Source organism: Trachypithecus francoisi, unplaced genomic scaffold, assembly GCF_009764315.1.
Source record: "Trachypithecus francoisi isolate TF-2019V2 unplaced genomic scaffold, Tfra_2.0 Lachesis_group8, whole genome shotgun sequence".
NCBI lineage: Eukaryota > Metazoa > Chordata > Mammalia > Primates > Cercopithecidae > Trachypithecus > Trachypithecus francoisi.
The window spans coordinates 62129600-62143066 of NW_022681473.1; the positions used below are offsets into that span (position 1 = coordinate 62129600).

The window sequence follows — 13467 nt, forward strand, 5'->3', positions numbered from 1 at the left end:
GCGTGGTGGCAGGTGCCTGTAATCCCAAGCTACTCGGGAGGCTGAGGCAGGAGAATCGCTTGAACCCGGGAGGCGGAGGTTTCAGTGAGCCGAATCATACCATTGCACTCCAGCCTGGGTGATAAGAGCAAAACTTTATCTCAAAAAAAATAAAAAAATTTAAAAAGAGAGAGAATAAAAAACTTAAAGAACAAAGATACATCAACTCTTTCATACAGCAGATAGGCAGCATGGAGAAATAGGAAACTGTAGTCCACTCTTTCCCACTAATTTACATATTTGCCATTTATTTATTTATTTATTTATGAGACACAGAGAGTCTCACTCTGTCGCCCAGGCCGGAGTGCAGTGGCATAGGCTTGGCTCACTGCAATCTCCACCTCCCGGGTTCAAGCAATTCTCCTGCCTCAGCCTCCCGAGTAGCTGAGATTATAGGCCCCCGCCACCACGCCCAGCTAATTTTTTGCATTTTTAGTAGAGGTGGGGTTTCACCATGTTGGCCAGGCTGGTCTCAAACTCCTGACCTAAGCAATCCACCTGCTCAGCCTCCCAAAGCACTGGGATTACAGGCGTGAGCCACTGCACCTGGTCTATTTTATAATTTTAGATTTTTCTTAAAACGTAGAGCTGGGGTTTCGCCACATTGCCCAAGCTGGTCTCAAACTCCTGGACTCAAGCAATTTGCCTGCCTTGACTTCCCAAATTGCTGGGATTTGAGGTGTAAGTCACCCCACCTAGCCATATTTGCTTCTTTCAACAGTCAAGATTTCTACTACCCTTATTACTTTTCTGAGAATACTGAATTTTTACTTTTTCACCCGAGACTTACCACTGAACACTTTCTTTGTTTCTTTATGCAAGTTAGAGACAGCAATCCTGGCTGCCAGGATAGCATAGTCAGGGTGCTTAGTAGTCAAGGTTGCAGCTGTTTCAGCAGCCAAAGTATCTAGTTCCACTGTGGTGACCCCACTGTACAAGCCTTGGATTACTTTCATGGTGATCTGAGCCTACAAAAATAAAACCAAGAATTACTTGAGCTTTCCTAAGAAACAATAGCTTCCTTAAAAGAGTAATTAAGAAAACCATCATTGCCAGGTGTGGTAGTACATATGTATAGTTCTAGCTACTCAGCGGTTGAGGTGAGGGGATCACTTAAGCTTAGCAGTTCATGACCCTATTAAAAAAAAAAAAAAAAAAAAGCCAAGCGTTGTGGCTCACACCCATAATCACAGCACTTTGGGAAGCCAATATGGGAGAATGGCTTAAGTCCAGGAGTTCAAGACCAGCCTGGGCAAGCTAGGAAGACCCCCACCCCCGCCATCTCCACAAATAATAAAAAAATTAGCTGGGTGTGGTGGTACACACCTGTGATCCCAGCTACTCAGGAAGCTGAGGCTGCAAGGAGCTGTGATTATGCCACTGCACTCCAGCCTGGGCAACAGAGTGAGACCCTGTCTCAAAAAAAAAAAAGGAAAGAAAAAAAGAAAACAATCAAATTCACATCACAATATAAACGACAGGTTGGGCACAGTGGCTCACACCTGTAATCCCAACACTTTGGAAGGCCGAGGTAGGAGGCTCGCTTGAGCACAGGAGTTTGGGACAAACCTAAGCAATATGAGACCCTATCCCTACTAAAAATTAAAAAATTAGCCAGTCAAGGTGGTAAGTCCCTCTGGTTGCAGCTACAGGGTAAGCTGAGGTGGGAAGAATGCTTGTACTGGGGAAGTCAAGGCTGCACTGAGCTATCTGTGATCATGGCACTGCACTCCAGCCTAGGCAACACAGTGAGACCCTGTCTGAAACAAAGAACAAGACAATTTACTTCTCTGAAAAATTATCTTTCAGAATGGTGGGCAGTGGAAAACTTAGTAATGAGAATGCATAACCCAGCAGAACTACAGAAAATGTATACTACATATAAAATGAAGGTGTCATTTAAAAAAATCTAAATATAGCCTTTAAATCAATTAGTCTCACAGGGAAATAGCTGAAAACATACTAATGATTCTATATTTCCCTATTTTCATTCAAATTCTCCCAACAGACTAATGATTCTATATGAGTATTTCCCCATTTTTCATTCAGATCCTCCCTAAGTGATCAGGGCTCCAGCTTCATACTTACTTTTCCCAAATTCCATATAAGGATAAGTACAGAAAAGCAAATGAATCAAACTTTAATCATGCCAATTAAAGGAGAAAGAAGTATAAATTAGGTTTGGGGCTGAGTCATGATAATTTAATGACTACTCTGTCTTTAGCACTTCACAAATTACAAAGTGCAACCTCCACCCCTAGGGTTCAAATGATTCTCAACCAAAGTTGATTAAAAATTATCAACTTTGACAATCTCTGACATTTCATAATCACTTTATGAGATGATTATTACCTATTTTACATTAAGAACCTGAGACTCAGGTTACTGGGACTTGCCCAAGGTTATATTATCATACAAGTCTTCTGGCCCCAATCCCATTAAACCTCACTGTATTTCACTGTTTTCAAGGCCACATTATAAGTTCTTTTTTTTTTTTTTTTTTTTTTTGAGACGGAGTCTCGCTCTGTGGCCCGGGCTGGAGTGCAGTGGCCGGATCTCAGCTCACTGCAAGCTCTGCCTCCCGGGTTCACGCCATTCTCCTGCCTCAGCCTCCCAAGTAGCTGGGACTACAGGCGCCCGCCACCTCGCCCGGCTAGTTTTTTGTATTTTTTAGTAGAGACGGAGTTTCACCATGTTAGCCAGGATGGTCTCGATCTCCTGACCTCGTGATCCGCCCGCCTCGGCCTCCCAAAGTGCTGGGATTACAGGCTTGAGCCACCGCGCCCGGCTATAAGTTCATTTTTAAGATATGCAATGCACAAGGTATTAGCATACATTTTTTTTTTTTTTGAGACGGAGTCTCGCTCTGTCCCCCTGGCTGGAGTGCAGAGGCGCGATCTCGGCTCACTGCAAGCTCCGCCTCCTGGGTTCACGCCATTCTCCTGCCTCAGCCTCCTGAGTAGCTGGGACTACAGGCGCCCGCCAACGCACCCGGCTAGTTTTTTTTTGTATTTTTAGTAGAGACAGGGTTTCACCGTGGTCTCGATCTCCTGACCTTGTGATCCGCCCGCCTCGGCCTCCCAAAGTGCTGGGATTACAGGCGTGAGCCACCGCGCCCAGCCAGCATACATTTTTAAGAAAAACAAATTCTAAGTTGTGAGTGTGTGTGTTTATTGAATCTTTAAGAAACCACTTAATCCAACAGAAAATAAATGTATTTCCCAGCAAAACAATGCATACCCCCCTCAAAAAAAAAGACACATACATGTGTAACTATTTTAACAGTCTGCAATCTATTCTAATTATAATATAGCTAAACCCAAGTTGCTCCCGATCACTTTCTTCCCAGATCCAGTAGATAAGGTGTGTTCAGTATAAGAGCAGTGAAGTCTTCTAAATAGTTTCTAGAGCAATATGGCAAACAATTAGAACTCAGAATAAAATACCATCTGTGTGCTAACTGTGCTGTGCCAGATCTAACAGCATACACAGTTTTTCTTTTTTTCTTTTTGAGACAGGGTCTCATTCTGTGGCCTATGCTGGAGTACAGTGGCACAGTCTCAGCTCACAGCAACCTCAACCTCCAGGACTCAAGCGATCCTCCCACCACCAAGTAGCTGGGACTACGGGCATGCGCCACCATGCCCAGCTAATTTTTGTTTTGTTTTGTTTTGTTTTTTGTAGAAACAGGGTTGAGGGAAGGCACGGTGTGGCTCACACCTGTAATCCCAGCACTTTGGGAGGCCAAGCCGGGCAGATCACTTGAGGCCAGGAGTTCATGCCTAGCCAACATGGCAAAACCCTGTCTCTACTAAAAATACAAAAAAAAATAGCCGGGCATGGTGGCACATGCCTGTAATCCCAGTGGAGGGAGGCTGAGGCACAAGAATCATTTGAACCCCAGGGGCGGAGGCTGCAGTGGGCCAAGATTGTGCCACTGCACCTGGGCAGTTTCACCACGTTGCCCAGGCTGGTCTCAAACTCCTGAGCCCAAGCAATCTGCCTACCTCGGTCTCCCAAAGTGCTGGGATTACAGACGTGCACCGACAGTTTTTCAACAGAATCTACCTTAGGAAGTTTGAGGATGCTGCAACACTCCTGCGCTCTAAAATGTACTACTGCATGAGGCAATAGAACATGTGGGAGTGAAGAGACCTAGGTGCTTCTCCCCATACTCCCACTAACTTAAGTCACTTCCCTCTCTCTTTGGAACTTTCTTACCTATAAAACAAAGATGAAATGGGATGGGCTCTTAAGGTTCATTCCAACTCTAACATTCTACTATTCTAATTATTGTCTTAAGTCCTCAATGTAAAAGAGAATTTACAATAAACATATTTTCAAGATGCATAAAATCATTTCCTCTTGACCAAACTTACTTTGGTCAAGTGGCTAATAAGATATATGTCAAGCACTGAGGATATCACAACAATAAGATACACAGCCCATCCTCAATTCTAGGGTAGGACAAAGACCTATAATTAATTTCCATGTTATATGATTAAAGCTATGAGACGAGCACAGGTTTTACAGCAGTACAGATAAGACACCTAAATAAGGAGATGGAAATATGGGTGGATTTGAAAAAAAGAGTTCTTAGAGATTCTCATTTAAGGAAGATCATTTTAGAAGTCAGGTGAAAGACGAGTTTGAAGAGGGCAAGATTAGAGGAAGTCCAGGACACTGCAGAGACCACAGAAAACAGTCCAGATAACTGATGAGAGTCTAGAATATAGAAGTTATAAAGGATAAGGAGAAAAGCAGAGCAACTCATTTATGAATAGTTTGTTCTTGACTTAAATATTGTCCATGAAATCTACTTTATATTACTTAAATCTTTTTACATAAATAACAAAAAGCAAATTTTAAACCAGTCCCTACCTAAATAACCACAATTCCAAAACAAACTTTAGGCTTCCTTTTTTTTTTTTTTTCTTTTTTGTTGTTGTTGTTTTTGAGAGGGAGTTTCGCTCTGTCGCCCAGGCTGGAGTGCAGTGGCATGATCTCGGCTCACTGCAACTTCTGCCTCCCAGGTTCAAGTGATTCTCCTGCCTCAGCCTCCCAAGTAGCTGGGATTACAGGCGCCCACCACCAGGCCCAGCTAATTTTTGTATTTTTAGTAGAGACAGGGTTTCATCATGTTGGCCAGGCTGTTCTTGAACTCCTGACCTCAGGTGATGCGCCCACCTCAGCCTCTCAAAGTGCTGGGATTACAGGTGTGAGCCACCGCACCTGGCCTAGGCTTTTCCAGTAATGAATAAAACAAGTTACTCAAGGAAATATCTGATATTAAATGGTAATATCAAATTTTCCTCTTTACTCACATTCATAGTTCTCTGAAAAGTGAGAACTCACAGGACAGAACCAAAATTAAGAAAAAAAATGTTTTAAGCAATGAATTCAAATTTTATATCAAAGGGCATAGCCAGAATACCAAAGTATATCAGGTGAGTGAAGGTCCAGGAATAAGAGACAAATGGAAAGAAACACATGAAACAAGGAACCCAAGATAAAAACCATATTTACTTACAGGATCAACAAAATCCATATTGAGTCCATAACAAAGCTTCTGGATTCGAGATGTAATTTTGTCAAACATGACTCGCTCTTGGCGGCCATCTAAAGAATCAAATCATGTTAGCAATTATTAAATTCATGTTAGCAATTATTAAGACTACAATGTCAAAGAATCAAGTGTAATTAACATGTAAATTGACCAATATGAAATGCTATTTCACAGATAAGATTCAAGCCCCCTCAAAAGATTCATGACGAGATTGTCTTCTCTGATGTCACCTTCAAAGAGTATGAATTCTATACAGACAGATATTTACAGATAACTTCCTAAATTCCCCCCCACCCCACAGTGCAGCCAAAATTACCCTTTAAAAGTTAAAATCAGAATCGTATCATTACCTCCCTCAAAACTCCTAATAGCGGCTTCTTATCTCCAGAATAAAAGTCAAAATTGTTAAAAACAATCCACAGGCCAGGCGTGGTGGCTCACGCCTGTAAGCCGAGCACTTTGGGAGGCCAAGGCGGGTGGATCACCTGAGGTCAGGAGTTCTAGATCAGCCTGACCAATATGGTGAAACCCCATCTCTACTAAAAATACAAAAAATTAGCTGGGCGTGGTGGCAGGGGCCTGTAATCCCAACTACTCGGGAGGCTGAGGCATGAGAATTGCTTGAACCCGGGAGGCGGAGGTTGCAGTGAGCTGAGATCACGCCACTGCATTCCAGCCTGGACAACAAGAGTGAAATTCCATCTCAAAAAAAAAAAAAAATCCACAGAAGCCTATACAACCTGTCCTGTGCACCCACCTCTCAATTTCACCTCCAACTCTCCCACCTTCCTTCCTATTCTACCTTGACAACCCGGCCTTCTTGCTATAGATCTCCTTTAGGTCTTTTGCTCAATGTCATCACCTTCTCAATGAGGCTTTCCCTGATGATTCCATTTTAAATTGCAATGCCCCAAATAGGGCCCTTGCTCTTCTTATCTCCCTTCCCCTTCTGTGCTTTTTCTCTATAGCACTTATCCCATCTGACATACTATATATTTTACCTAATATTTTTCATGATTTTGGACTTAGATTATATCTTTGTCCTTCTAGACAAAAAGTCTTACTACTCTTAGTTTAACCTCAAATAGTAGCTCATCCGACCTTTATTTATTCTTACCAGGAATAGTGAATATATCAAACCACCAAACAGCCTTAACCCTAGGCAAGCCACAAAACATAATCAGTCATTTCACAGATCTTCATTTGTAGAAAGGGGTTAATTATTATATCTATTCTACTTGCCTCATCAGTTTACTGTGACAATAAAATGAGATAAGGTAAAAAGTGCTTTTGTTGTAACAACTTTGGCATAGTTACAATTATGATACCTCATTATGAAATAAAGCTGCTCCTATGGGGAAAAAAATCACAGTGATATACAATAGGCACTCAATAAATATTAGTGTCTCACACTGATTTAGTTTTTGTCTCCTTTGTGCACCCACAATCCATTGTAACTATAGGCTGAGTATCCTTAATTCAAAATTCCAAAATCCAAAACACTCCAAAATCCAAAACTTTTTCAATGCCAACACAATGTTCAAAGAAAATGTTCCTTGGACCATTTCAGATTTTGGATTTTCTAATTAGGGATGCCCAACCGGTAAGTATAATGTGAATATTCCAAAATCTGAAACAAATCCAAAATCTGAAACACTTCTGGGCCCAAGCATTTTGGATAAGGGATACTCAACCTGAAGTAACCAATAAGAAACATGTTAAATATGTTTACATTTGGCCCTCTCATTCACATCTGTTTTCTCAAATTTAGTGCCTAGAACAAGGCAAGTTCTCAAACATTTGATGAAGAATAAATGAACAATAAGACATCACTATTAACCCATTATCACTAGAACAAGTTGGTTTTCTTCTACCAGTATATGTTAGCCCTTCTCTTTCTGATCACCATTGTGATAATTTTCTGATCAGGCTCACATTTGCAGCATTTAACTCTGGAACGGGGTAAATTAACTGGCTGGCACTGGGACTGAAACCTCAGTGCTCTGGCAATTGGAAAACTAAGCAGGCAGGTAACCACAAAGCAACATTAGCGTTCTGCAATTATACATGCAGTGGCGGGGGAAAGCAACTTAGCAAAAAGAAAATTCTGCAACTGCCAGAAGTTCTGAAGTCAATCAGGAAACTGACAAAAAAAAAAAAAAAAGTACATTGGTAATTAATCTTAACTCACACGTGAGAATAGGAGGCAGACTAAAGATCTAAAGGTCCAATGACACACGGTTCTCTATTCTGTCATTCCACTTGGTGAGTTTTTCAAGCCAGATGTTGATTTTATCACATCAGTAATCCCTGCTTCTCACTGCCTACATTATCCTCTTCTCTCAAGCAAAGTCTTTCTTAGTTTGGCCCCAGATCTCTTCTACTGTTCCCTGTGAAATGTAAGTCCCAAGAAGGCTTCCCATTCCCATATCCACATCATTGCTTATACCTTACTCTGCCTAAAAGTTCCTCTTCCACCTTTCCATACATCTAACTCCTGAGGCAGGCGGATCACCTGAGGTCAGGAGTTCGAGACCAGTCTAGCCAACATGGTGAAGCCCCCGTCTCTACTAAAAATACAAAAAAAAAATGAGCTGGGTATGCTGACAGGTGCCTGTAATCCCAGCTACTCGGGAGACTGAGGCAGAAGAATTGCCTGAATCCGGGAAGCAGAGGTTGCAGTAAGCTGAGATCACACCACTGCACTCCAGCCTGGGCGACAGAGCGAGACTCAATCTCAAAAAATAAAAAATAAAACAAAAAATCCTCTAGCATACTAATGTGATTTCCTCTTGACTATCAACTGTCTTTCATTCTTCTCTCTTCAGGAAGATGTCCCTAATCCTGTAAGACCAAGGATGCGTGCCTTTTCCACAAGATACAAACTTTCTAATTCCCTCTGCCGAGAATGTTCAGACCACAGATCTCACATTACTAGCTCTTAGTACTATTTAGTTCAGCTCAAATGTTGGCTTCTCAGAGAAGCCTTTCCTGGCTACCTAATCCAAGGTTATGTTCTCATTCATCTTTATCACATGATCCGGTTTTACTATCATCTCATTAATTAGTATCTGAAATTAACTGATTATTATGTTTACTTATTTCTTATATATACTTACCACTCCCACCCACACCAAGTTGTAAACTCAATGAGAAATGTAATTTAGCTTTGTTCAGTGCAGAATCTCTAATGCCTACAACAGCTCCTAGCACAAAGGGATGCTGAATAAATGCTTTATGAATAACTGAATGAATGGCCTCTACTGCCTATACTTTAACCTCTCAAGAGTATTTATCATATCTTATCATATTACTTCTTTATTTGTCTATCTTTCTCAATTGATTGTAGGATCTTTGGAAGCTGGAACCATGTCTGCCTACTCATCACAGGAATCCCAGTACACAGCACAGTATCCACACACAGAGTTGTAAAATAATATAGCAGGCTGTGAATGGAATAGGAAGGAAGGAAGGGAGAGAGGGAGGGAGGGAAGGAGGGAGGGAGGGAAGGAGGGAGGAAGGGAGGGATAGGGAAATAATCTGGAATAAAAGATTAGAGTGCAAATGGATGCTTTCGAAGACATTATTTCATAAACTTTTGTATCATTTTATGTGTATCCACATATATACACGTATGTCTGTAAAACGCTTTGTTTTTTACTGCGAGTTACAATCCAAAGTTTTGAAAATACTACACTAAATTCCAAAACAGTTTACAACTCAGTGAGCTACTTTGTCATTTACTGCAATGGTTCTCAGTGTTTATTTTTTTAACCATAATCTCCTTGACGAATGATACTCTCCCATTAGGAAAAACAGCTCAAGATAGCAGATGAAAAAAACTCATCTACTATTCTCTTCTATCTAACAATTGTCATATGGATTGTTCCTAAATCCCTAACAATTTTAAGTTCTTTGAAGACAGAGCTGCCTTCTCCATTACTGCCCTCAGTGTTTAGCAAGACATTAGCACATTCAGTAGGTACTTGAAAGTCAACTTCCAGTTGCCCTTCTGAATAATTATATTAAAAATATGGTGGTGCACATCTGTAGTCCCAGCTACTGAGGAGGCTGAGGCAGGAGAATCTCTTGAACCCAGGAGGCAGAGACTGCAGTGAGTTGAGATCACGCCACTGCACTCCAGCCTGGGTGACAGAGCAAGACCCCATCTCAAAAAAAAAAAAGAAAAAATTAACAAAAACTATAGGAGTTAGTCTGATATTTCACTGACATGCCAAAAATAAAAGGGGACAAAAAAAGTCCAGAAAACCAAAAACCCTATGCATATTAAAGAAACATAAAAATAAAATATAGAAACATACAAATATAAAAAAATAAAGAAAGAAATCTAAGTACATGTTGTATACTAACAAGTCTTGCTGAATGCTACAATGGCAGAATCTACAGCATGAACCATCTGGATCAAATTATGCTCTATGAAGGAATGAGAAACAAAATAAGCTCCGCTTTTTAGTTAGTTGTAGCTAGCACTTTTTTTTTTTTGAGACAGGGTGTCACTCTGTCGCCCAGACTGGAGTGCAATGGCAGGATTTCAGCAACCTCTGCCTCCCAGGCTCAAGCAATTCTCCCGCCTCAGCCTCCTGAATAGCTGGGATTACAGGCGCAAACCACTACCGTCTGGCTAACTTTTGTATTTTTAGTAGAGACGGTTCCACCATGTTGGCCAGGCTGGTCTCAAACTCCACACCTCAAATGATCCACCCGCCTTGGCCTCCCAAAGTGCTGGGATTACAGGTGTGAGCCACCACTCCCAGCCAAAGTAGCACTTTTTAAACAACAGTATTTAGAAGTAGACTCAAAATGTTAAAAATTCAACAGAGTTGAATTTTATCCATTCTGGTCATCTAAGTCCATACATTTTCAATTCATCTTTGTTACTAACTTATCATAAACCATCCTAAACATCTCTCCCATATCTAATGATTTAAAAAATAGATGCTCAAGCCAGGTGCGGTGGCTCCCAGCATTGTAATCCAAGCACTTTGGGAGGCTGAAGTGGGAGGATTGCTTGAGCCCAGGAGTTCAAGACCAGCCTGGGCAACATAGCGAGACTTCATCTCTAAAAAAAAACTAATAAATAATAATGTAAAAAAATAAAAATACAAAAATAGATGCTTAGCTCTCACTCTTAGGAATGGATCAATAAAAGATTTTGCTCTTTGGTCAGCTAAAATGGGAGCTAGGAAAATTCAGAGAATGATGTTCTCAAGATACCAAAAACAAGAAGGGCCACTACTGTCCACCTTTCCAACTCTTGTCTGTAGTTAAACCAATCTGGACATTGGCTGTAGTTAAACCAAATCAACTACCTGCTTATTCGCAGCACTCATCATGTCCTACATTTTGATACAATTATTTTCTTTCATTCTTTAAGAATCTACTCATGTCAGGTCCTGTGCTAAATGTAAGCAGAAAAGTCTCCATCTTGCTTGTATTCCCAGCACTTTGGGAAGCCAAGGAAGGGAGGATGGCTTGAGGCCGGCAGTTCAAAGCCAGCCTGGGAAACACAGCAAGACTCCTTCACTACCAGAAATTTTTAAAAATTAGCCACCCACGGTGGTGCATGCCTATAGTCCTAGCTACTTAAGAGGCTGAGGCAAGAGCATCACTTGAGCCCAGGACTTCAAGGTTACAGTTAGCTATGACTACACCACTGCACTCCATCCTGGGTGACAGAGCAAAACTCTGTCTCAAACAAATCTCCACTTTTGATATGTTCACAGCCTAGAGGACAAAACAGAAACAACCAGTCGATCAACCAGTATTTACTAAGTGCCTACAATTTGGAAATAATTGTATTGCTTTAACAAAGGCAAGTAGGTTCAACTCAAAACTTGTTCATACATATCTCATGTGGCTGTTAAAAGTATGTTGCTCTTGTTTTTCCAACCCGATTAAGCCTATTCCCAAGGCAGGGACTGTCTCCTCTTATAATCTCACAAAGCCAAGCAAAGGACTGGGCACAAAGCAGGGACTCGGCAAGTCTAATGAAAAGGAACTGTTGAGAAAGAATACAAGTTCCTGACTCTTCCCAGGCCCCATCTTGTCAGAAGATGTCTCAACCAACCTTCTCTGATTCAGTATCTCTTGCCATGAAGGGAAAGGAATTCCAGGATGCTGTCTGTCTGGGATCTGTTTTTTCCACCCCATACTCCTATCCTCACCCCACAAAAGAGATCAGTAAACTGACAAGTGGCTATGTAGGGTAAAGAGTCCCCCTCTTTCTTTCCCAGCTGCCCCCCCACCCAGTGCCTAAGACAGCTCACCAACCCCACGGTTTTCCAAATCAAACTGTATTGTCAGCTATGGGTGACTTTGGGTCAGTTGACGAAACCTCGCTCTGAGCTTCAGTTTCCTCATCTGTAAAGTGGAGCTAATAATCTCTCTCTCAGAGGCTTGTAGAGAGGAATAAAATAGTGCCTGGAAAGTGCTCGGCAGTCACTACTCGATACAGGGCGTTATCCTTTTGAAAGGCGGCAGGATGACAAAGCCGAAGGGGCGCAGCCTGAAGGCCCGAAGGAGGTTCGGGGCAGGCTGACTGAAGACGGAAGGCCGAGCGAGCTGACAGGGCGGAAGGCCGCGGCGGGAAAGGCGGGAAGCAGCGGAGGCGGGCGGGCGGGTTGGGCATGAGCTCCGGCGGCGGCAGCCCGCGTCCCCTCACCTCCCTTCTCGCCCACCTTGTTGCCCCCTCACCTCGCTTGATCACATGCATCGCGGCTAGTGGATGAGGCTCTGAAGGATCGGAGACTGGACTGCGGCTCTAAAGCGCCGGCGGGATCAAGAAGGTGACAGAGTGGGAAGGGTTAGGTTGCAGGCGCTGCTCAAAGACAGGAACTGGAGTTGGAGACAGACAGCACTTTCTCCAGAGCAGAGGCGCAACAATCCAAATCCCCTTCCCGCGCCCGCCACCCGTGACGCACAAAGGGGTGCGACGTGGTTCGAATGACGTTACTCGACGCTGCGGCCCACGCCTGGGGTAGGCTTCGCAGACTAGTTCAGGCGCCTTGTAGCCGCCATGTTGAGTCTGGGCAAGAGCTAGAAGACTGCGCCTCTCCCATGGGCCCCGTTGGATGTGGACATATCCGGCGGAAACGCTGCTCTCCTGCCGCCATGTTTTGTGTGGGCAAGCCGAATTGGGAAGCCTTGGGGCCCTGGCGTAACAGCTAGAGCCTGCTAAGTCAGGCGCCGCCCCTGTCGCCTGCGTGTCTCCGCCGGAGGAAAGGCGGTTCGCTTATTTTGTTACTTTTGAAATAACAAAACCTAACAGGCTGGAACATTTTTCTTGCTTTGACATTTATTATGCCGTCCGCTGTGGGCTCAAGCCTAGGCTCCACAGCCGTGGGCAGCTTGGAGCCCCCAGGGCTTTCAGATCGGCCAGAAGACTGGCACTCAGGAACTGGAAGAAAACCGCGCAAGGCCAATGACGTTTGGATTTTATCCTGACGCAAATCAGATCCCTGAGAGAATTTTAAGCAGAGCAGGGTCAGTACCCATTTGCTTTTAGGGTTCTTCAGTGGATGGTAGCAGAGACAGGGTATTTGCCTTGTGGAGGTAGGATGGACTTGGTGACTTAAGGTGGAAAATAAGAATAGATGAGAACCCTAATATGCAAGGCTGGTGTAGAAGCTTGTGATTTGGGCTACCAAAGCGATCTTTACGAAATTTCATCTGTGGCATCTTTTCCCTAAAGCCTTTTCATTGGTTTCTCACTACCCTCCAGAAGCTGCCCAAGCTCCCTGTGAAGTAATTTGAAAAATCATGGAAAGTCATAAGTGTAATTACAGCATCTTGGGAGGCTAAGGCGGGAGTATCATGTGAGGCCAGGTGTTGAGATAAGCCTG

The 13467-nt window shown here is 42.9% G+C and overlaps 1 protein-coding gene across 1 annotated transcript in view; it reads right to left on the reverse strand.

Annotated features, from left to right (window-relative positions):
- The window catches only part of RRM1 (ribonucleotide reductase catalytic subunit M1), a 46490-nt gene extending 33279 nt beyond the window's left edge, over positions 1-13211 (reverse strand). The window contains exons 1-3 of the mRNA XM_033203857.1: positions 12320-13211; positions 5570-5658; positions 830-1007 (exon numbers count right to left, since the gene is read on the reverse strand). Coding sequence (XP_033059748.1) covers positions 830-1007; positions 5570-5658; positions 12320-12338 — 286 coding nt within the window. The 5' untranslated portion in view covers positions 12339-13211. The remainder of the gene's footprint in view (positions 1-829; positions 1008-5569; positions 5659-12319) is intronic.
- Positions 13212-13467: the final 256 nt, after the last annotated feature.